The following is a 25,021-nucleotide window of genomic DNA, read 5'->3' as shown; positions in this document are numbered from 1 at the left end:
CAGGAGGTTGTGTATAGGGTAGATGGTGTTGATCTATCTGAATGAGGAATAGACATTTGTATGTACATATAAGGGAAGCTCTGCTTTACTGGCTTCAGTCTTAAGGGCTTTGGCAGGAGCAGAAGTGGGGTTTCTCCTGCCTCACTTTGACCATTTATACACTGGGAACTTTGCTGTCCCAGCTCCCAGGAGCACAAACTGGGGGTGGATGAGGCAGACCAGGCCAAATGCTCCCCCGTGTAGGTGCAGGAAGAGGTGGGGCAACCTGCCACGACTAAAACTCCAGCCTGCAGCCTGGCATGAAGCCTCCAGTGCGTAAACGGTCTCTGTAGCAATTTTCTGCATCTGAGCAGATCCTTTGGTGGATGTACATCTCCCCCCTTTTGGGGAACTCCCTTATAGGATATGGGGGTTTTGAGCCATCACGTAGTATGCCCACAAAGGGCTGTGCTGGGCTTACCTCAGGTGTCAAATGGTACCAACTCAGTGGTAGTTGCCCTTGTGATACTAATATTTTTTTTTACTTCTGGGTTATTTCCAGCAGTCATAAGTGGGATGCTTATCAAGCAGTGAGTGGGTCTCTTGATTTTAGGGATACATCACCATGTTTTGTCAATATTCCTTTAATCAATAAAAGCTGTCCCCTTTTCATTCTAAAATTAGTGTCTGCTGTGTTTGTGTCTCTGGAAGACCTCTCATCAAGCTGTGGGACAACAAGCACAGCCCAGACACGCCTCAAAACTCATTATGGCTATTCTGCTCGGAAACAGGAAATTGGCAACTGTCCATAAAATGATGCCCTAATCTCAAGTGGGGGATGTCACAGCTGCCAATTCCTTTTAAATCCCAGGAACATGGAAAATCCTGTGTATGTTTTCCATGGACAAGCATAAGAGCAGAGTGCATGGCAATGGCCCATTATGCACGGAGTGGATATGCATTTGGGGTGGAATGGTGGCAGCTAAAATCACCAATTATGCACGCTGCAGGTAGCAACCGGACGCAGAGTCAACGTATGCCGCCGAAAAAGCTGCGGTAGCGAGATGAGTAAGAAAGTGGAGCTTCCCAGGACCAGGACGCAACCAGAAGCAGCTCTGGAGTAGCCGTGTGCATAATCAGATACTCTGGGTTTTGCCGCCGTTGCGTTCCATCCAGTGCGTAAGCGGTTTGCTTCGCTTCTTCCTCCTCCGCGTTCCCCATGCTGCCGTTTCAGCAGCCGTGCATAATAGGCCAATGAGATAGAGAAGCTCTGATGCATTAGATTCTAGAACTCATCCAAATGACTAAGTGCAATATCTAGGGACCGTTAAGATACACTGCATGAGAGGTTTGTTTTCTATAGGTGCTTTGCTTTTCTACCAGTCTTCCCCCCCCCCCCAATCTTCTCCCTAAACAAAGCTAGTTTGGTTTCCCAGAGGAACAGTACATTCTGCTTAGTACATTTGCATGAACAGGGTGAGAACCCAACTACTAGGCAAACCTAGGCTAAGATGCCAGATTTTGGAAGTGGCAGGAAAAACGTCAGAGGAACCTCTTCTACTGGCTTGGAGTAATGCTGAATTTCTATCTCTGTAGTATTAGAACAAAATGTAGCACCATAGAGTCCAGTACCATCATAGAGACCAACAAAATTTTGCAGTGCGTTTGTGTGAATCAACAATCACTTTGTCAGATACAAATGGATGTTCTTCATTCTATGAGCCCTGGCTTACATATAGGTGAGAAGGCAGAAGTGTTACAAAGAAGGGCCTGTTGGAACAAGGATGCAGAGGTATAGTGCAAAATGTAGCTTCAGAAGGCAGCTGTGTTGGCTTGCAGTCAAACAACAAGTTTTGAATCCACTAGCATCTTGGAGATCAACATGCATTTCAGGGTATAAGCTTTCAAGAGTCAAAGTTCCCTTCATCAGAAACCATCATGTAAATGCAAAAGGTAGCTTGATCTCCAGACTCACAAGAGGTTCTGATCATCTCTCTCAGGGCCATTCAGTAGGAAGGCCATGCCTGTTAACAAAAGGGAACAGGCAACCAATTTTCTACTTTTACTTACATACTGCTGCTCTTGCTGCACTGTTTACTAGAATTCAGTGCTCTTTTCCCTTGCAATCTAAAATCTAGACTTCTTTGCAATGCTTTACATCTCCCTGGGGATAACCAGAATGACAGACTACTATGAACGCTGATCAGGCTTCCACCCTGTCTCACAAAAATGGCTTTAAATTTCAAACACATTTATTATAAAAAGTTGAAGGTTTTTTTTGCATTGTAATCATGCCAGCTAAAATCTGGCCCCCAAAGTAATTGTAGCTCTGACCAGATATGGCAGTTTTTTAGAACTGAGACATGTCCGGACCACAAGCACCAACAGTATTCCATTTACTTCTTTTACTTTACAAAATGAAGGTCTGTGATCTCAAAGTAGTTCCTAATAACTAAGGAATCCCCCTCCCCCCCATCTTCTATGATCACACTTATTTAGTGCCCTATAATCTTTTTTTTCTGAAGTTAAGAAAGTTTAACATAGCCTATTTTGATTGATTTGACACTGCCTTGCAGTTCTTCAGAAAGGTGGGAGAACACTAGCTTCTTCAATTGAGTCCTTAGGGTCATCAGGATGCAGACCCCAGACCTGTACTATAACATGACAAAAAGCAGTAGTAGCATCTGCCTTCCCTATCCAACTGGCATCCCACTAGAGCAGGGATGGTCAAACTGTGGCTCTCCAGATGTCCATGAACTACAATTACCATGAGCTCTGCTAGCGTGCTGGGAGGGGCTCATGGTAATTGTAGGCCATGGACATCTGGAGATGGCCAGTTTGACTACTCCTTCACTAGAGCTTCCAGGGCATGGGCTAAAGAGGATCAGCGTGTCACAGGCAGATGTCATTGGCTGCCTCATCTGCTGCAATCCAGCGTTTCCTAATGCAGTGCATCCCCCAGAGCTCCTCCTGGCAGTCCTAAAGCCAAAAAGCAACTTGGGTGTATCACAGCCCCGTTCTTGTCTCATGAGCGATGTCTGTGCAGATGTGCCAAAGAGCCCTCTGCTTCCTGCTTACCTGAGAGGAATGTTACAAACAGGATGCTGCGTTCTACAGAGATGGATTCTCCTATATCTGTAAAGAGCTTATAGATTTGACAGTTTTTACCACTAAAACACTCAAAAAGGACTTCCTACAATCTCCATTCTAAGGGCCTATTGCTGACACCACACCCTCTACATAAATGGCAAGGTATCTCAACTTCCCAGATTAAGAAGCTCCCACAAACTACACAGGTTCCAAGAACATGGCTTGAGTCTGTGGATTCCGTTAGGTGACAGGCAACCCTCTAAGTCAGATGGCTTTATTTGGATGGTCTCCCTTCTCTATCCTACCCACCAAACGTGCCTTTGCATACTAGTCTCACAGGCAGCTGCTACGAATTCTCAACAAGTGTGTGCAAGCTGCCACATTTCTATGCAGCCACCTTCTGCTTTCTGCTCACCTGACTGCAAGTCAGGAGGACGCTTAGAGAACACTCCACTGTCTGAAACTGGCAACAACACCCAGGCTAAGGATAGTCTGTCTTCTGCAGTTTCGACAAGGAAAAATCAGCCCCTTCAAGGTATCTATTATGGCCTCTGACCAAAAGTGCCCTGGACGCCTGCAAACATATTTAATCTTTCCAATATAAAAGCAGAAGAAGTGAATGTTATGGCCAAGAAGAGGACTCTTAAGCAACTGAAAATGACTGTAAAAATCTCCACAAGAACAGCCGTCAAATCCATCAAAACCTGGATATCCCAAAGTCCTTCCTTCCCAAGAAAGGCCTTCCGCTCCAGAGTGCACAGCCATTCTTCTTAGCCTCTGCAGCTACCTACTTAGTCATACCGTAACATCTTCAGTTACCTTATCGCTTTTAGAACTGTGCTCTATGCAGTGCTCGAAGGAAAGGGAAGAATTAACTGAGCATATGCTTTAAGTTGCCACCTCTTAGGACTCACATATTTTAAAGTTACACACTTCAGCACTGAATTCCTTCCCCATCCAGTGCCCCCTTTCACACGCACACATTCCTCCACAGGTTGCACATATGTGTAAATTGATCCTTGCTACCCACAGTTCAGTGTCTGCAGAATGCAGGACTTTTCAGACTGTACAACTGTTGGCCTTTGTCTGGCTCTCATTTTAGCTTAGGCAAAACCATGATTCCAGTGCCACTGGATGCCTCCGGAAAATCTTCATCCACATTTCTGCAGTCTCTTTCCAATGGCTGACAGGGCTACAGAAGCAGTGGCGTTCTTTCCCCTGCCAGCTGCTCTTTGTGGAACAAATCCTTAACCTGGAAAAGCTTGCTAAAGATTCTCTCTCTCAGGGGAGGGATATGATGACTTGGATCCAGGACGTTTGTTATCCTGCGCTCTCTCTCCCGTCTCCATAGCCGATAAGGGTGCGGTGGGAAAGGAGCCTCGGATCGCTCACGCCGTAGCTGCATCATTATTCCACCAATTGCCAGCATGGCCCAGACTGCCAAAAGTATGAAGTCTGCAAGATGAAGAAGTAGTTCAATGCAGTGTCCCCTATCCCAAGACCTCCATTGGTTTTTCTCACTCATTTGCCCTAGGGAGTTTGAGATCAACTTGTCCCCTGCTGCTCATCAATCCTTTGAAGCCTATCTCCATCTTTATCCATTGTTGTTCCTCTATATATTTATGAAACAGCCTAGGGGAGGGACATGTCTGGCTGTCAAGTTAGAATAGGGCCAATCAGGGTGCAGCCAGCTTTGACCTGATTGCCCCTGCCCCTGCAGCTCCCGCCCTCCGACCCTGGAGCTGTGCAGTGAAATTCTACTCTTCATGTAGAAAAGCTCTTTCTTCCAAAGCCTTCAGAAGCATCAAATAAAGACTGACAAAAAATGCTCTTCCCACCAGGCAACTTCACAACTGACTCACCATTAGGCTGAAAAGGCACACTAGAGTATGCTCTTTTGAAGTCCTGGTTGAGGATCCGCCGGAGCAGGTCTATGCCAATGTAAGAGAGACCAGTATACAAGTAGCAAGAAGCAGCCAAGACTATGACATAAGATCCAACAATGCCACATGCCAAGATGTTCAGCTGTAAAGAAAAATCAGATCATGAGCCTTGGGGGGATAAATGGGGAGGTAGCTTGATGTTACAACTATGACAGAGAGAGCCCATAGAGCTTAATGGCTCTGGCCTCAACCAAATACCTGGCAGAAGAGCTCTGTCTTGCAGGCCCTGCAGAACTGAGAAAGCTCCAGCAGGACCCTCAGGTCTTCCAAGAACTCATTCCACCAGGTCAGGCCCCTGGTCGAGGCCAGGCGCACCACCCTTGGGCTGAGAACCACCAACAGGTTTGCACCCACAGAGAGAAGGGGGGGTAGAGAGATGAAGCAGTAAGTGGTCGCTCAGATCTGTGGGATCCAGACTGCAGATGGCCTTGAAGGTCAAAACTCAAACCTTAAACCTGATCTTACATTGATATACCACCCTCCCTCCACTCAGGGCGGTTTACAGTGAAGATTTTTAGTGCAAATACAGAACAAGCATTATAATTATGAACTTATAACACTTCTAACATTAACAGCATTATAACCTTTTGTGCCATCTTTGATCTGTAGTCTTTGCATTTTTTGAACAGGAGCAACCTACCCATACCTGAGGAGAGCCTCTCAGTTAAACCACTGCTCAAGCTCCTGAAAAAAATTAAATAACAATGCTCAAGGAATCTCATTCTCTCCTCAAAGCAGCAAGAGGAAGAGTTTTCTCTACCTCTATCACATGGCCCTCTGGGGGGTGGGGGTGGGAAGGAAGTTTCTAGATGAAGCTTGGAGGGGGAGCACAAAAGCTTGGAAGCTCCTCTTTGCTGCTGGACTGCACAGAAGCCACAAAGATGAACTTCTGTTTTCTCCATTCAAACTCTGTGTCTACAACAGCTGGTCTGAACTAGAGATAGCTGACCAGATGTTGTGGATAATTCAATGAAAATGTTGATAGTGTGAAACATCAGCAAAACCACCAAGGGCTACTTCCAAGCATTGTTACAGACAGGGATTAAAAAAGGAACTATCAGCAAGGTCACCAATTTATACTTATTTGGAAGGCTGCACAGTTCAGGTTGTACAGCTCTGTTTTCTATATCTCAAGAGGGATACTGCAGAGCTAAAAAAAAAGGCAAACAAAATCATTAAGTTGATCTACAATAACTGGGGCTGCCTGCTTTATTTTTACTTAATTACTTCATTTACAGCTTGCCTGTGTTCCCAGTGGAGATGTAAACCAGATAGTTTTTCTGTCCTCCAGTTTATCCTCAAAACCACCCTTTATGTATGCTAGGCTGAGTATTGTGACTGGACCAGAGTCACCCAGCAAGCTTCCATGACACAGCAGGAATTCATAACTGGGTCTCCCAGATCCTAGTCCAGCACTCTAATCTCTACCATGCTCGGCTCTCCTAGGAGAGAGACAAAGAATCTTGCATGCGATAGAGAACCTCTTCCCCTGTCTTCCTAGAAAGCATAGGCATCCAATGAGGAGGAGGATCAGCAGATCCATAGTAGGCAACAGGAAGCACTTCTGCACATAGAGCACACTGTGTGAGGTGGCTCACAGGACTCATCTGTGGCAAGGCTCTTCTTATGTGCATGCCCCGACTGCAGCACCCACAAATAACAGCCATGTTATTGTTGGGAGCTGCAGACTAGATTCAGAACAAGACAGAAGGTTAGCAACTGCTGAATTCACAGTTAAGCAGATGAAGCATTCATAATTAACCTCTCAATGTGACTGTTAATTGTTACTTATATTATAAATGTGGTATTGTAATCCTTTGATGCTTTACTGAAAGTTGCTTTGATGTTACAGTCTGTATAACATTCCATGTAAGTTATAGAATGTTCATTGTAAACCGCCCGGAGCTGCAAACAAATGGGCGGTATAGAAATCTAAATTCCTATTTGCTGGCGTATAAGACGACCCCCCAACATTTCCACTCAAAATATAGAGTTTGTTACATTACATTACAGTACTATGGGCAACTATGTCTATCCCAACTGAAGTGCACCCGGCGTATAGGACGACCCTCCCACTTGGAGGCATGTTTTTCATAAGTAGTCTTATACGCCAGCAAATACTGTAGATGCATTTCTTACACACCCTTTTCTTACCAAAAAGTACACAGAGCACTTACAAACTCCAGTACAAATCATAGCAATAGATGGAGGAAAGAAGGTAACAGAAGAATTAAAATTCACACATTACAAGGAACAACAATATTATTCACCATCTAAAACGGTGATCCCCAACCACCGGGCCGCAGCCTGGTGCCGGGCCATGAAGGGCCCGGCACCGGGCCGCGGCTCACCCCCCCCCCACCGTAAGCCTTAGAAAGGTTGCGGACCACTGATCTAAAATAAAGAGGGAAAGAGTTAGGTGGCTGGCAGAGGCATCTCTGAATGCTAGATTCTTTAACTGTGAGGCCAAAACTGGAAAAGGCCCTGGCTCCAGGCCTAGAGGTCCGCAGGAACAAGGCTTCCTGCAGATTAGCTGAAAGCTAGGGGGAAAGACTAGATACGGAAAAATAGAATTACTCAGTAGCACCTTTGAGACTAACAAAATTTATTTCAGTACGGGCTTCCATGAGACACAGCTCACTTCCTTGCCCATATTTTACTTTACAAGGACACACGAACGCAGCTGCTCCTCTGCAATGTTAGGGTAAGCCCCAATAAAAGGTTCTTCACTTACAGAGTCCTGCTCTCACCTCCCCCAAACAGTTATGGAAAAATCATTGAGACAAAAAATGCTACTTACAACTCTCAGACAGCCAACAAAAACAACCGGAACCATCAAGGCAATGCAACAAAATGTCACCCAGAACACAGCATCATCCTGGAAAACCTTGTAGTCACCTGGGAAAGGACCACATTCATAACCTGAGACAACAGTGATGTATCTGTGCAAAGCCAATATTTAAATGACCCTGGAAAGAAATTAATTACAAGAGGCTCCTCCAGACCACATCCGTAGCTCAGTTATTCTACAGAAGTCCAGCTGCCCTTAAAGGGCATTTTAGTTTTTACAGAAAGTTTTGTTTAAATACTAACTTTACACATGGGCTCACTTGCAAATTTCCATTTTACAAAAAGCAATAGTTTTACTCATGGGAAATGAGCAGCATCTTTCAAGTCCAAAGCATAGGTTGTATTCCAATGTCACAACAAATCAAAATGGATATGGAGATTTCTCTGCACACACACCCCCCTTGCTCCTCTAGCCTGCAAAGTTTTACTGAATCATCATCAAACCTGGAAGGGTTCTATCCAACACCAAGTGCTAGAGCACAAGGGGAGCCCGTAAGCACAGCAAGGAAGCCGTACATGTGCCCACTTGGCAAATCCATGCTTCATTACTGCCTGCCATGCATTCCAAAGACATGGAAGTCAGAAACTGGGAAAGGAGTTATCTAAATACTGAGCTTCACGAACTATTCTATTTGTTTCAGGTAGATGGGAGAAAGATCACAGGAAGCAATACTATATGGCTTACCCAAGGGAGTGAAGAACACGGTTGCTGCAACAAGGAAGCCCAGCACTAGTCCTACGACCAACATACAGAGGAACACAATGCCAAATCGCCACCAGTACGCTACCAAGAGAAGGCCACCAACAACGCCAGCAAGTGCTGTAAGCCCAAGATTCACTGGCAATGACAAGAGGGGAAGGGAAGCAAGAGGAAGATAGGCATTTACAAACAGCAACAACAAACATCACTAGCATATCTCTCTCCCCCTTCACCCTCTTTTTAAGATTGCAATCTAGTATATACTGCTGGAGTTGAGCAAGAAAATCACAGTCCTCTGAAAACACACAGCTCTGCACTGCATCCATCACAGCAGCCAGGATGGAACTGACTGTGCTTAGGAAACACTCTGAAAAAGCAGAACTGTGAAGGACTGAACTGCAAGCAGCCACAGTCCACTAGCACAATAGATATGCCATTAATGTGTAGCAGGAGCCAGATATTTCAGAACTACCTGAAGCTACATGGAAAGGTGATGGGGGTCACATGGGGCAGAAGTTATCCCTTTAAGAAATGATTTTTAAATAATCTGTATTCCAAAACAGAGCTACCAAGTGCCTGTGGCTCTCTAGTTTGGGGCCTGAGGGTTTAAAACGTATAAGGAATACGTATAAAGCGTATTCAAATTTAAGAAATTCAAGAATCTATTCTGCTGTCATTTACTTAGAACTGGTCTTCTTAACTAATCAAACAAGAGTCTGACATTAGAAGCGTACGTGTAGAATCAACTACCTCTGGCAGTATTAAAAAAATCAAAACAGTTGCATCCTGCATTATCATGCAAAAGCTCTTATTCTGTAATGATTACTTGCCTGCTTCTGCATAGCGAACCTGGACTAATTAGTGAGAGACCACCAAGGATATCCAGCATTGATATACTGAGACAGGCCATGATAAACCAAGCTCTGGATGTCTCTGGCCTCGAAAGCCATGTGGGGACACCATAGGTCAGCTGCAACTAGAAGGCACTTTCCATCACCGATCTTGGCCATTTTGTAACACTGTCACTGCCAGAATGATGAGCCTATTCAGGCCTACAAGGGCTACTTAGGAAGATCCCCTTAATCGCTGTTGTTCAGTAAGCCAAGATGGAGATGCAACAATACAGGAGACAGCCTTAAGCTGGCCAGGTCTTATTACCAAGAAGACACATTTTCAAATGGGAGGCATGAAACTAGTATTTTTAGACAGACCAATCTGTGGCCTCTTCTCTTACCATCATAATGGAGGTCAGTTGTTTTGGTAATCGTGATAAAGAAGAAGAATGCTGAGAAAATGAAGCCCATGAAGAACAGATCTAAAGGGGGGAAAAACAGAAGTCTTTATTAAAGCATCAGGAAGAGAGTCAGTGTGATTTAGTACCTAAGATGAGGAAGGGCCTTGGTTCAAATCCCTGCTCTGCTGTGCAGTTGAGCATGTGACTCTCAGGCTCACACTCACTGTAAACAGGCCCTTCCAATGGAAAGAATGAGGCCCGATTAATTTTCGATTTTAGGGACAGAGTGCCTCTGTCAGAATGTGGTCAGGTTTCACAATAGAGGACCCAAGCTAAGCAAATTCAGTTATAGGGGGAACAGAGCCTCTGTGAAATACAGCCTCTTGTCAATACCTGTTTTCCAGAAACGGTGTCCAAAGAAACAAACAAAGAGACTGAGGATGGCAAGTGTGGTGAAGAACACTTTGGTGGAGACTCTTCCTGCAGAAGGAAAGAAGGGAAGGCTGAGTCCAGGTTGTTGAGAGAGATACTAAATAACTGTCAGAGAACAATTTCCCTCTGAGGAATGACCAGAGTCAACTTCAGACAGACAGCCACACTTTAGTCCAGACACAATTATACAACTGAACTCAAAAAAGAAAGGCACTGTCTGTGCGTAACAGGGGATGATCATCCACCAATCAGTGTGCAAGTCTGGGGATCCCTGAGCCCACACATTTCCTCCTCCCCAATGTCCACAGTATGTCAGAACGTCTGAATCACAAACTGGTTTGCTGCAAAGACTGAAGCCTTTTGACCACCATGTGTGAGCAATGAACAAAATAAGAAATTGCCACTAAACTTTGGGCACAGATTAGAGAAAAGACAAAAAACTTCCTTTATGATTAATTGGAAACCTCTTATTGACTTCCTGCAGGAAGGAGAAAAAAATGACTGGATGATTTGCAGTTTTAGAGATTACAGCAAGCAAACGTAGAATGGGAAGACGGCAATCGTGCCGGTTTCTGTGCTCCAAAAGCTAGCTTTGACTCCCAGCCCATTAAGTCAGAATCTCATCTGTAAAGAACAGGTGCAAAGTGGCACCAGGTGAGACACCCATCCTCGCACACGACTTGGCAAAAACTATCACCTTGGAAGCTGCATTCTCTTATATCTCTTCTGCTGACTTACTAAGAGAGGAGCAGTTATCAACCACAGCATTCAGGCTACAGGCATATGTGTGAACAGGTACATATGCAGCAGATGTGTTCCACAGTGGATCCCTCACGACGACATTGTAAATCACTCCTTGTCCAGGGAGTGATGAGAAGTACAGTTCTGTTTTGTCTTCGCTACTTAAGGTCATTATCTGGAGTGGAAAACAGAAAAGAAATGGGTTCACCAGTTACCAGCAACCATTTCTAATCCCCTCCATTTCCCCCCACATTCCAGTTGGAAGTCAAACATCTGCTTTACTGAGTTTCATTTGAACAAAGGAAAGAGGATCCATGAAAAGTCAGCCATTTCAAAACCGATATAGTTCTGCTGCATACTGCCACATTTGCATCTTGCCCTTCAAAGAACAAAGAGCAGCATATGTGGGACAATCCACATCAGGAAACATGCTGAGGAACGAGAGTTGCCCAAGGTCATATCAGACATAGCAATAAAGAAGAGCATCAATCCAGTAGCACCTTAAAGACTGACAAAATCTGTGGTAGAGTACAAGCTTTCATGAGTCACTGCTCATGTCTTCAGATACAGCTAGAGTCCATCCATCCTTATGTCTTGAAATGCAAAGGGCCAACAGCAGGCAAATGACAATAGCAGGCTTGATTGGATTAGGTGGGATATGAAGAGGAGGAGTAGGCACAGAGAGAAAACCTGGATCTCTATTCAGTCCAGGAGGCCATATTGTCTTGAGCTTCATTATCATTTGCAATTCAGCAGTCTCTCTTTCTCATCTCCCTTTGAAATTCTTTTGTGAGAGAACTGCTACTCTTAGGTCAGCAACTGAATGTCCTGGAAGGTTAACTTGTTTTCTCATTGGTTTCTGAATGTTTTCTATTTTCTGTTGTCTATTTTCTATTTATTTTCTATTGATTGTGACATTCCCTGCCATCTCCAGATCAAAGGATTTTAAATAGCAGCTACTGTAGTCCCTTCTATACAAGGCAAAACCACACTACTTACTCTGATTCCATTTGCTCCAATGTCTTCTACTTCGGACATCTTCCTCATGTGGCTCACAAACGCAGCTTCCGAAAGATCGTTCTCTGGTAGGAAATACTGATAGATGTCATAGTACAGTCTCCACCTTGTGTCTCGGGCAGTCCCAGAATCACAAGAGGGTGGTGTTACATCTCTGGAAGATGCAAGTATTTATTTAAATACCAGTAACCCAATATTTAAACACCAATTCAATTTACTGAAGCTGCTTAGCATTACCTAATGTTGTTCCCCCCAACCCCCCCCCCCAACATACTACTGAAAACCACCCAAATGAATCACATTAAATACATCTCAAAAGTCATGGCATAACATTAAAGAAGTTGGATAGCTCAGACAGCTGCAGCAGATGTTTTAATACCTCATTAGAAAGTTAATCTGCCAAAGGTCTGTTCTCAGGATGTGGAGTCTAATAGAGGCCCCAAAGCCTTGAAACATTGTCCCTGCCCCCCCCCCAACAGAAGAGTTAATTAGTTATGACGAAGTATTTTCTGTTGGAATGAGAAAAATGCTTTAGATTTTAATCACTTACCAAGTGCGCAGTACTAAGACTTACCTAAAGCATTAGATCCTGTATATGCTGCAGGCAGCTCATTTCCATTTTATTTAAACTTGGCTAATTCCATAGTCAATTTGTAACATTTTGCATGTTACTACATCCATAAATTTCTCAGTAAAGTTAAATGCAATACCTAAATATGTTTAGTCCTATTGGGAGCGTATGAGATTGGCTTTGTCTAAATAATACATTCCTATTTACTACAACATTTAAGATTTCCAAGAATTAGTTTTCCTACTTCTAATAAGTGTGCTAAAGTAGCACAAAGTTCTTTTCAGTTCTTTCTAATAAGAGAATATTTCCCATTGCTTATAAAAACAAACTTTATAATGCCATTGTAAAAATAGGACATGTGGGGAGGGGGGATAGGTGATGTTTTTAAGGTACATAAAATAAGCTTAGATCTGTAAGTTCTCATGTACTTCAGTTTTCCCCAAAATTTCAACATCTTCCCCATGGCTTGAGAAATCCTGCAGAAATCCAACAGCATCTTAAAGACTAACACAAATCTTGGTAATCTAAACATCTACTCCTACTAGAAGCTAAAGTCCCAGACTTTCTCACCAGTGTCTCCTGGATCTGTTTTGCCCCTTGGTTGGCCATGTGTGGAGGGGACAAACAATAGCCTTTACAGATGTTGGATTTCACTGTGGAGGCCTCTCTGTAGTTCTTGACCTCTCCCCACTTTCATTATGTACCCCAAGAATAAACATTTTTGCAAATGAGAGCTAACTGCAATACCTGGGGTATCCAAGATTTGCTGGGGCAAATTTAATGCGTGTCTCAGCTAGGTTATACTCTAAATAAATATTGGGATCAATTTCCAAGGCAAACTCCAGATTACAGCCACCAGGGATCGGATCTAGGCAAGAGCAAAGACACAGTTAATGACAGGAAGGGAAAGATAAGTCACTTCAGAGGGAAAAATAAAGGTAATTTCATGAGATTGGCTCTTGATTTGTAAACCATCACCCCTTGGAAAATACATGTGGAGATGGTGGAACACAGGTACTGGAACTTGCTCCCAGAGAGTACTAACAACAAGAAGAATCACAAGTAGTTCTGAAAGGGAATTTCAGGCATGGATAGCCAGCAATGCAAAAAATACAAAACAGGTGATTTCTGTGCAATGTACAATGATAGAGTTGAGGGACCCATGACCCATCAGGGAGGAAATAATGGAAAATCTAGGCAGAAAAGCAAAGTGGAGGACTAACTCCAGAGAGATATTTATCCTTATATTTTAACAAGATCAACTCAAACACGGTGGAGTAACTCACATGCCATGAGACAAGTCATTCCTTATTGATGCAGGAACAAGCCTGACAAATTCATGTGCTGAGAAACCCCTCCTGTCTTATAAGCAGCTCTAAAGAGATGTGTTACTGTAACAAACCACAGTTTGCCGACCCACACCACAAACTATGGTTTCACGTCCTCACAAGCAAGAATTTAGAATTTAAAACTATGGTTTGCAAAAAAGGACAAAAAGCAGACAACTTGGAACTGTATATAATGGGAGGGGAGGAGGAAGAGAGCATGCAAGTATGAAGCATATCCACATCTCAATTTGACTCCCCAGTAAAACCTAGACAGTCAAGGAATGGTGGCCACACTGTGGCTCTCTCCAGATGTCCATGCACTACAACTGCCACACGCAATTAGCCTTATTGGCAGAGGTTCATGGTAATTGTAGTCCATGGATATCTGAAAAGCTACAGTTTGGTCACCCCTGAGTGGTAAGAACTAACACCAGAAGACTTGTACACCAGTATTACAGCATTACAGAACACCACAATATAAATGCAAGGGAGTGAGTGAGATGTACCTTTTTCAGTGTAGGATAGAGACACAGCTGTGCTCAGCACCTGATCAGCATCCACAGCTCGCATATACCAGGTACACACATTCTGCTGTGGTCGAAGGACAGAAACCAACCCTTGATCTACTCCAGTTGCAGAGTTGTTAATGGAAGCTATCTGAAAAGCAGAAGAAATGAATGTTTATATAGGGACCGGCCAATCTCTTCGAAGTACGGTGTGCAACTGAAATATTGTAGGTTGTGGGAGCAAGAACCTTGTGTGGCTACTTGCAAGAGCGATACTCCACCACCACCACCTTTTCCCCTTTTTAAACCCAAAACAGAAATCAGGGATAACTTGGGATGGGAAGCCAGAAACTAAGCTTACCTAACTGTAAATATGCATATGCCTGCATTATGCCAGTTCCCAAGAATAATTCAAGGGTTTGCACCTAGTGATTCAACCCCAATGGACAACTTGGTAGCACGGTTTGTAAGTGTTGTTGTAATAATGAAATCCATTTCCACTTTCAAACATCACCTTTTTGGATTAACCAGTTGTTTCATGATAAAAAATGATAGCCAAGACACAAACAGTAAAAACAAAACATAACAAGCAACAAGCTTAACAGCAATTAGAAGTTTTAAATCCTCCTGGATGCAGCAAGTATTTAATACTGCTAGCAACTTCTATGTCATTATTTATCATATTTCTATGCCGCCCTCTCCTAGGGCGGTTTACATAAAATATAGGGCTATACATTGAAACCGTAACAATAATCATAGCATAACAATAACAATATAGTAAGAAGGGTGGAGACGGATGGGGACAGCAACTAATCTCTTTTAATTATTTATTTTCACAACTGGGAAAGTGTCTGCCATTTATTACTACATGGACAGTTTTATTTCTCCAATGTTTTTGTGAACTACAACTGAACTCAAAAGGACTGATTAGCTGTTTTAGCAAAGAATTATCAGATGGCTTAATCTGGATATTATGACAGTTTACGAATTTGCCACAATTTATTTTGCCTTATATCTCTATGTTTATAATGGTTGTTCATTTAGTCTGAGGAAGAGTGCATGCACTTGAAAAATACAACATTGAATACAACTTTGCTGGTCTTAAAGGTGCTATTGGACTCAATTTTTGTTGTGCTCCAGGTGAATAGTTCTTGGTCATCTGGGGATCAATTGTAATACTGGAAGATATCCAGGTGCCACCCTACCAAGACCTCCTCCTGCAGCTGCAATCCTCACTAGTCTTTCAGTCCTCGTACAGCCAGTAGTAGAGGCAGCAAATAGGATACTGCGACTAGCACAATCTTAGGACTGAGAATGAACAGCTTACAGTCCTCGAGAGAGCCTCTCCTCCACAAAGACCTGAGGCCTTGTGTAGATTCTGCAATAGGCCCACATTCCCCAGGCAGCTTCCATGCTTTATGACCGAACTGGAGAAAAATGTAGGGAGAACAGTCACTTATCACTATTAAGGAGGCGGAGCTCTAACAGGGAGCATATAAGGCTCTACTGTGACAGACAGAAGGCTGCCCTGCCCCTGAAGGGAGAAAAAGCTGTTCAGCTGAGCCTATGAGAGTGCTGCTGATCAGCAGTGGAGGCTGAGGACCCCCTCTATGCTCAGTGGGTGTAAGGTAAAGGTGCAAGCACCGGGTCATGTCTGACCCTTGGGGTGACGCCCTCTAGCGTTTTCATGGCAGACTCAATACGGGGTGGTTTGCCAGTGCCTTCCCCAGTCATGACCGTTTACCCCCCAGCAAGCTGGGTACTCATTTTACCGACTTCGGAAGGATGGAAGGCTGAGTCAACCTTGAGCCAGCTGCTGGGATCGAACTCCCAGCCTCATGGGCAGAGCTTCAGACAGCATGTCAGCTGCCTTACCACCCTGGGCCACAAAAGGCTCTTTCAGTGGGTGTGTGGAAGCCCAAATCTGAGTAACACCTTGTAACTGAGAAGAAGGTTTACAATTTTAAAACTGGTTCCCCAAAGTCGTAAGTGGTTGTATGATTCCCCTAGATTATAAGAAGAGGTCTGCACAGAGAAGGAAGGGGTTCACTTCCTGAGGCAAAATAGCACTGAGGAGGCCTTTTTGGGAAGGAGGGGGGAGAGTCCTTCACCCCATGATGGGATAAGTTTGGCCTACTGGGATCTGGTACTGAGACAGAAATTATGTCAGTTAAATTAGTGAACTTCATTGATTTCTGGCTAGCGTTTTCCTTTGCCGTTAACTCTGACCCATTTTAATTTTGGTTTCCTTACTTATAGTATATTTGTATAAAAAGTCATTTTTCCTTCACCCTGCCTGGGCTCCTCATGCTTGCAATTTGGCCATACATCAGGGCATGCCATGACTGAAGAGGCAGTTGCTCTTGCCTGCTCCAGATTTCAAGGCTGTAGTGGGGGGAGGGGGGCGGTGGGAAAAGAGATCCCTGTTAGGGATACCCTTTCCCAGACAAACCTGCTCAACCTTGCCCCCATACCCTGACAACGTCATATTATTGTCCAAGCAACAAAAGAGCAGGAAGATGTGCCCAAGCTCAGGATTAGCACCTCTCATAGCAGGGAGACAGTTACTATGGAAGCAGAGCCCGCACTACAAGAAACTATCAGCAAAGACAGTCAACAGGGTCTGATGCAGGGGCCATGGACTTTGTGGGTGCTAAGTTCATGTCAAACAACAGTACTGCAAATACCTTATCCAAGGAGATGGTGACATTCTTCTGGTGGGTGTGGATCTGAAAGATAACGACTGTCACATTGCTGGCAAAATTTCTCAACACTGCTTCTGTTGCAACAGTTCTGTTCAGCAAGATAGTCTTGAATTTTCCCAAAGATAGCTCTAGGGGAGGGAAACCTATGTTTAAAAGGGAGAGAGAGAAAATTACATAGAAGTTGTCTTTGGTGGGTGAAAAAACAAATGAGACCAGCTACCTGTAAGGCAGGGGGAGGAAACTGGTTGCTTCTACACAGAGTTTTTGCCAGATCTGTTGCTGCTTCTCCATCTCCCCACCCCTTCATATCCACCATTCCCACAGGCAGGATTGGTAGCTTCAAAAAAAATCATCAGTAATAGACACTAGAGAGATCAGCCTTCTATTGATTCAAGCAGCAGATGGCTAAAAGCCAACATGAAACAGCATTACCCAACTATAACCAGCCTCCTCTTTCATTCTAAACCAGGGGTAGTCAAACCCTGGCAGGGGCTCATGGGAATTGTAGTCCATGGACATTTGAAGGGCCGCAGTTTGACTACCTCTGTTCTAAACCAATGATCCTCAAGCCTTCCAGGCCCAGCTCCATGAGGAAGATGCTTCTAGTCCCACACCTCACCTGAATAACCAAGTATGCAGCTGAAAGCTGTCAAGGCCAGTTTGTTTAATCACCTGTTAATCTGACATTGTATTGCCTCAGTGCAAACACTTCTCCCTTAAGCCCACCTCCAGCTTCCCAGATCTTGTCCTAAAGAGCAGTGGTCCCCATCCTTTTTATCACTGGGGACCGAACAACACTTGACAATTTTACTGAGGCCCAGGGGGGGGTAGCCTTTTGCCGAGGGACGTCGCCGCTGCCTGAGCCCCTGCTCCACTTGCTTTCCTGCCAGCACCCCTGCTGGGGGGCGCTGCCAGCAGCAGCTGGGCAGTGCCATACCGAGTGGGAGCCCCAGTCATGGTGCCCGCTGGAAAGCACCAAAGGTGAGTCGGCGGCAGAGTGGCAGGGCAGCCCCCAAGGCAGCAGCTGGGGAGGAGGACGAACCGCAGCCCGGTACCAACTGACCCACGGACCAGTCCCCGGACCTGGGGACCATTGCTAAAGAGGACCACTTGCATAACCTTGCAGCCACACTCAAGAATCAGTTTTTCCAACCTTGGAAAAAAAGGTTAAGAACAATCAGTAGAATAGACAGATGGGTTTCTCGGGATTATGACTGGAAACTATTTTTAAATAAAAAGAATGCTTGTAAGAATGGGCTCAAGCGAACAAAGGATTTGCATTCACTGGTGATGTTCATTCTAGAATCAGTTTCTCAGTAGTGTCTAGAGATTCAAGATTAAGGGATTTTATTTCTGTTCTAATCTACGAAAATTTTAGGGTGTGATTTGACTATTTTTGCTGCAGAAAAGCCACATAGCTACCGCTCTGGAATTACTATTACAGAGCTCCCTCCCTCTTTAAGGGAGAGCACACCCTAGTCCAGCTTACAGTATCTCAGATAACTGCTCTAGAACAATAAGCAGGCAGAATTTGACAGCAGACACACATGGGTTCCAGCCACCCAATCACAACATTCACATCTCTGCCTCGCTCAGAGTTCCATTTTTCCCCATTCTGATTTTTTTTTTAGTACAAACATTTTCCTGGGCCCCTAAAAGTATCATAGGCCCTAGGCACTGACTACTGTGTCTACTGAAGAAGTTGGCCTTGCTGCTTGCCCCCACAGCCAATGCAAGATGTCCTGAGCAGTGCAAGCACTGCACAGTCCATGCTATGGGAAGCACACTGAGCATCCCCAAAACACAGTCCTGTTCTCCCAACCACAGCTTTTCACACTTCCTGCTTTGCACCAACATCTGGCATAGCAGGAGCAAGGCCCAGCCTGGATGCCCTCAAACCAGTACTAGTCACAACACGCTAAGCAGAACAGAGACCTCTAGCTATGTATGGTCTCTAATAGAATAGTTCTAAACCCAAAGATTTCCTAGCTGCCTTTTCTGAGTTTCTTTGTAATGAGCACATTTAGGCTGGTGACATCAGGAGCCTCCTGTAGAGGCTCCTAGAGCTAGAAAGGCCAAGATCTGTCTGGCTTCGCTCCCCCCCTCCCCCTTTAGGGAAAGTAACAACTAGCTTGGAGAAACTTTTAAGGAAAAAAGAGAAATAATGACAACAAAGACAACAAAGCAAACAACAGGGAGAGGCCTCACTAGGAAATGCAAAGAAGGGCAATATATAAATACTAGTAATTAAGCCCGCTATGAAAAATACAACAGGCGCTAGGTAAGGGAGCCCCCGGCAGTCACGCGCAGCGTGGCTGGCGGGAGCTCCCTTGGCCAGTGGACTGATGCAGCGAGAGGCGCTTTGCGCCTCTCGCCGCGTCAGGCCGCCGGGCAGGGAGCGCCCGGGAGCCGCACGGAGCTCGGCTGGCGGCCTGACGCGTCGGAGGCGCTTTGCGCCTCCCGACACGTCAGGCCACCGGCAAGGGAGTAACTGCGAGCCACGCTTGTCAGCAGGGCAGGAATCGGCCGGGCCAATTGGCAGGCCCTTTGCACCTGCCGATTGGGCTGGCCGATGGTCTGTCCGGAGGAAGGGGCCAATCGGCACCCTTCCTCATCCCGGACAGAGCCCGCCCTAACTCCTCCCACTAAGCCCTTACGGCTTTATTTAGTCCGCAGCGCCCACGGCGCCCCGGGCTGTGTTAAGATAATAATAATAATTAATAACTATCTGTATCTGTGCAAACTTAAAAGGACTCCAGGGAATGGTAGAGGACAGGAAGGCCTGGAGGATCATTGTCCATGGGGTCGCGATGGGTCGGACACGACTTCGCACATAACAACAACAACAACAACAAATCTGTATCTGAGGGGCAGCACCTGTGCAGAGTATGTGGAGGAAGTCTTACCAGTCTGGTCCCTGGAAATTGACTGCAAGACCTCCCTTGTGCAACATAATGTTACTCTGAGCTATGTTAATGTTTGCTATTATCCTTCCAGGATATTCAGGAGGATTTATTCTTTCTGGTTGTTATTATCTGCAGGTTATTCCTGTTCCACCCTGTGCAGCTTACTCTGTAGTTCTCCTACAGGCACCCTGCATCTAAATCTTTACACCTTCTACTGCTCAGCATCCTGGGAATTCTTCCCAGTCTTCAACCTGGGAGATATTTTAATCAAAACCAAATGGACCACTTTCCCTTTCACTGCAAACATTATAGCATTTGAACCAACATTCTGCATCATCATGGCAGTTCATCTAACCAACACTCTGAGGTTTCACCACCGGAAGTCGAATACAGTTTACCGTGTTTTGGGGCCTTCGAATCAGTCATCTGGCACAACTAAAATGTCACCATGCCAATAAATCAGCCTACAGACGGAGCATAACATAGCATAACTTTGATTGAAATTACAGCAGATATTCTTATTGTAACCCATATAAAAGTAAAATATATTGTACCATTACTGTAAAGCCAGCAGGCCAAAGCAGACCTAAAATAAGTAATCCTTTAGCACCACTGGCTAGCAGTTTTCTGTGGATTGCATCAAAGTTAAGAATCTCACAAAAATTGATTATCCACAGGTCTCCTTTAAAACTGCAAAAGAATGTCCAGCCAGAATTTTTCACTCTTCCTGTCCTTCAATGAAAAGTATGTTGACTGAAAAGAACAAGAGTCCAGTAGTACTTTAAAGACTAAGAAAATATGTGGCAGGGTAAGCGTTTTCGGAAGTGACTGTTCACTTCTTCAGAAGAGTGACTCACAAAAGCTCATACCTTTCCTGCCAACAGACTGGCACACATGACCCTGGAGGAAGTTAACTTAATTGAATGCTTCTCCTTGCCTCCAAGATGAAAAGCCATGTCCCATCCCACATGATCTCCCCATGACTTTCTTGTACCGCTGTCAGCCATTTCACAAACTCTGTCTATCTGTCAGAAAGGCAAAGTCACATTGGTGCTGTAAAGAAAATTGAAGTACGTTGACTGAAAGGGACCACAGGAAATACAAGTTGGACAAGAGACATCAAACAGAAGAGAGTTGGCCAATTATGAGGTCTTGATTTGCAGACTTGACAGAGGAGTGTTTTCTCCTATATCACACGACTACCCAACTCAAAGGGCAATCTGATGCAAAGTGTGTTTCTGCACATGGGTTGATAGGAATACCACTCAGTGGCCTTCAGTGGTTGTGTGAGGCTTCACATGTGTACAATGGATCTCTTTAGTCTCTCAATGTGACTGCATCTGAGTCCAGCATGCTTCAGTTTAATTGCAATCAATTACATTCTAGCATGTGGTCAAAACTCTTAAGATCCATTCATTTCTGGGACGCCTGACTGGCTCTGGACTGTCCTCATCCAGTACGGACAAGACATTCACCGCAGCTAATACAGCAACAAGTTACCATTGAGTTTGACTCAAAACTGACTCCTTTCCAACTAATAAGATCAATTTGTTACAGCTTTCTGCTTTACAGAAAAGGACTGAAGGCACACGAAAGACTCATAGTGGCATCGCATTCGGTTTCTCCTGCACTTTTGTTGCATCAATCCCATGAAGCTACCATTCCCACCCACAGACAGCCATAACACAACAAGCTTGTAAAACCTACTGCTTCCCAGCTTCCTTTAAAAGAAAAAAAAGGTCTAACTCATTTCACTGCAGAACCTTACAACTCTGCAGCCAAAGAACTAGAAACAAACTTCTTAAGCAGACCACTAGGAAGTTATCAATAGACAGTTATAATGCTATAGTATTCTAACAATTCCAGATTTTTTCTTAAAGGCCTGGGGAAGAAAGCCTTCCAGTGAGTGCATGCAGGGGGTGGGGCCATCCTTGAGGCGGAGAGGATGTCAGTGAAAAAATGTGGGCAAAAACTATCCCTTACATTCTATCCACCACTCCCTATCCTGCCTATTACTACTCCAGGCAATCCTGCAGTTTGTGCATACAGCACAAAAACTACCATTTCATCCATTAGGTCCCAGGTACGGCTGTTTTTCTTTCTGCTGTCACATGACCAATGTCACACAGCTTCCAGTGCACCCCATACAGTAATGCTGGAGGTTGATTCTGGGTCTAGAAAGGCTTAATGCCCCCGATACAGCTGCTGGACAGAAGGATTAATGATAAACAACAGACTCAATTTGCTGGTTCACTATAGGGAGCCACTCTATTTATGGTCACACCATGCAAGCTCAGACCCACTTCCACGCTCATTTAAATTCTTTCCTGTAAAAAAACAACTTGAAAGTTCTATGCCAGCTCTTTCTACCTTCTACTTTTCCTGATCTAGGGCTACCAGACACACACAATTCATTTTGCAGGCACTCTGCAGTTTTTTTCATTGACTTTGTGACATTCTAATGGAGCTTACTTAAGTCAGGGAGAAGGGGGGAGCAAAGTCTCAGCCATGTGCTTCAAACTTATCTCTGCACTCAAGTACCAAACTGCATCAGACAGTTACTGAACTGCTCTTCTAAAGCTCATTAATTAACAAGAACGTTCCTGCAAAAGTCAGTCAGAAACACTTCAGACTTAATGAACTTCTAGCCTCCAGAGATATGTGGAGGTTGTTTGTTCTGGCGCACAGATGTCTTGGGAGTAAGAAAGTAATGTTTCTTCATCAGTGGAGGAAACCAAGAACATGGTATCATGACCACAACACATGACCAGCTCTTTGAAGCCCTCCAGCTCCCAGGATCATTGGTCTTCCTCTGGAAGACATCCAACTTAGGGAAGCTGCAGAAGTGATCACATGCTTTGTCCTCTGCCTGGAATATTCTTCAGGATGCATTCAAGAGCCTTCTCACCCAGGGCATGGCAGACAATACCTCCACCTAACTTATAGTTTCATTGTCATCTAACCTCTTGGAATCTGGTCAAGGCTGCTTCACACTTGGAAGGCTTTTAAAAGGCCACTGAAGCCAAAAGGTTTAGAAAAGCACAACTCTGCTTTGGACACCAAAAACCTGAAAGTGGGACTAAAGCAAACAGACAGCAGAAAACACACAAAATAGGCATCACACATGCACACATACAACTCAGAGCTAGGCTGGCAGTGACAGCTTCCTCCTAGGCAGTGGATAACCCCAAGTAGAGCCACATGGCTGCCGCATGGCGTGAGGAGCTTGTTTGTTCTGGAGCACAGCAGTCCCAGGAGTGTGAAAGTCAGTCTTTTTCATCAGTGGAGGAAACCAAGAACGCAGTACCTTGACCACAACACACAACCTCCAGCTCCCAGGATCTTTGGGCCAGGCACGGCAGGGGCAACTCCCTCCTAGGCAGTGGACAACCCCAGGTCAAGGCCCACCCAGCAACCTGGCTGCCCAGTGCTGCCTTTTAACTAGATTCACCACACACCCTGATCACCAGCCTTTAAAGGGCCAGTGGCATTAAGAATGGCCACCCCAGCAGGTCCAAAGCAGCGTGAGTGCCCGTTCTCCCCTGCTGAACCCAAGGCAAGGCTGCCCACCCTCCAGGAACACCCCATGTCCCAGCCTTGGCGAGATGCCCCAGATCCATGTAAGTCCCAGGGGCAGACTGGCTCTCCAACTTACAGGGAAATTTCCCAGTAGGCCATTGCCCTAGAGGGCCGCTGGTAGCCAGCAGAAAGCAGGGACAAGCCCCGGAAGACTTTTGTTTATTTCATTAATTAATTTCTTTGTTCACAGCCTCTTCAACAGCCGTGGCGCTGGGTGTGAGCTCACAAACTTAACCTCTCCTGCAGTGTGAGGAAATACACGAACGGCGACCCCCGCAGCCCTGGACTGCAGCCCCACCGCGGCCAACAGCACGGCTTGCTCCAGGGGCATGTTCGCTTCCCAGTCTGCTCCCGGCAAACCCGGCCCGAGCGGGATTGGGGCGCCAGCCGAGAGCCCCTTCTGTGGAAACCTTCTCCTCGCCGGACCCCTGGCCACCCCACAAGGCACCCGAGGTCCCCGAGCCCTCTTACCCGAGGGGCTGTCCTCCGCAGTCGCCTCCCCACAAGCGGAGCCCAGCAGCACCAGCACCAAGCCGGGCAGCCACATGACGCCGGGCGACCTCTGCGCGCTGCTCCGAGGAAGAAGCGAAAGAGAGGCGGGCAGACGCCGGCGAGGCGGCCTCGGGGGATGCTTGCCCACGTACTGGGTTTTATCCCGGGCGGCTGCCCATCCCGGCTCAAGGCCGGCCGCCGCTGGCTGTTGCTGTTGCTCCGCCGCCGCCCCAACGCGGGCTCCAGCTCCAGCTGCGCCGCGCCTCCATTTCTACGGGCTGTCCTCCGCGCTCAGCTGCAGCCACTCACTTCCGGGGCTTGCCCCTTCAGACGACTCCCCGCCCGCCCGCGAAGCCGACACGGTTCCTCCTCTTCGGGGGAGGCGGTGCTGCATGCCCTGGGCTCGCAGCCAGACTGCAAAGCCAGCCAGTGTCGGGCACGCTAGTGGTGTGATTCACCCCGCTTTAAAATGGCGGCCTGGTGAGGCGTCGCAGACACCTCACAAAAGCAGAGGCTGGCATAAGAAGAAGGTCGGTAGCTACAAAAGGCCTGCCTTTTCTTCTCTGGCCTTGGAGGAGGCAAAAGCACGCGCTATTTCTGCCTTCAAGTCACAGCCAGTTGATGGCGAACCCGCTGGGGTTCATGGGCAAGAAATGTTCAGCGATTGCTTCTTCGGTAGACATCCATTCAAACAGTGACTGGAACTGAACCTGCTTCGTTTCTGAGATCCGACAAAATCAGGCTAGGTATCCATCGCTCATTCTGCACATCTTGATGCACATATTAATGGGCTTTTGCCGGCTGGATTTCCCCCTGCTAAGCAGGAAAATATGCCTTGAAAATTCATTAGCCAAGGTGTGCAGAATGGGCCCTAGTCAGAGTAGCTACCCCTCCAGGCTGCCTTTAATCATGGACTAGCAGATTACAGTTGCTTTTCATTTTCCTTTT

The 25,021-nt window shown here is 45.6% G+C and overlaps 1 protein-coding gene across 1 annotated transcript; it reads right to left on the bottom strand.

The window, feature by feature from the left end:
* Positions 1-1,664: 1,664 nt before the first annotated feature.
* TM7SF3 (transmembrane 7 superfamily member 3) lies at positions 1,665-24,537 on the bottom strand. Its single transcript, XM_077337910.1, has 12 exons — positions 24,053-24,537; positions 17,079-17,239; positions 14,392-14,542; positions 13,305-13,425; positions 11,969-12,140; positions 10,967-11,144; positions 10,190-10,276; positions 9,797-9,877; positions 8,548-8,700; positions 7,813-7,910; positions 4,932-5,094; positions 1,665-4,524 (listed from the first exon to the last, which is right to left on the bottom strand). The coding sequence occupies exons 1-12, from the start codon at positions 24,126-24,128 to the stop codon at positions 4,262-4,264; spliced, it is 1,704 nt and encodes a 567-aa protein (XP_077194025.1). The 5' UTR covers positions 24,129-24,537; the 3' UTR covers positions 1,665-4,261.
* Between the last annotated feature and the right edge of the window lie 484 nt (positions 24,538-25,021).

The sequence above is a fragment of the Paroedura picta genome, chromosome 5, assembly GCF_049243985.1.
Source record: "Paroedura picta isolate Pp20150507F chromosome 5, Ppicta_v3.0, whole genome shotgun sequence".
NCBI lineage: Eukaryota > Metazoa > Chordata > Lepidosauria > Squamata > Gekkonidae > Paroedura > Paroedura picta.
The sequence above is the reverse complement of the archived record's forward strand: the minus strand, read 5'-3'. Positions and strand labels throughout refer to the sequence as shown.

Coding starts and splice junctions, on each gene's coding strand:
- TM7SF3 (XM_077337910.1), bottom strand. CDS start 24,128: ATGTGGCTGCCCGGCTTGGTGCTGGTGCTGCTGGGCTCCGCTTGTGGG. Junction 11,145..11,968: donor TTGGAGCAAATGGAATCAGA/GTAAGTAGTGTG, acceptor TTTCCACTCCAG/ATAATGACCTTAAGTAGCGA. Junction 9,878..10,189: donor ACACCGTTTCTGGAAAACAG/GTATTGACAAGA, acceptor TCCCCCCTTTAG/ATCTGTTCTTCATGGGCTTC.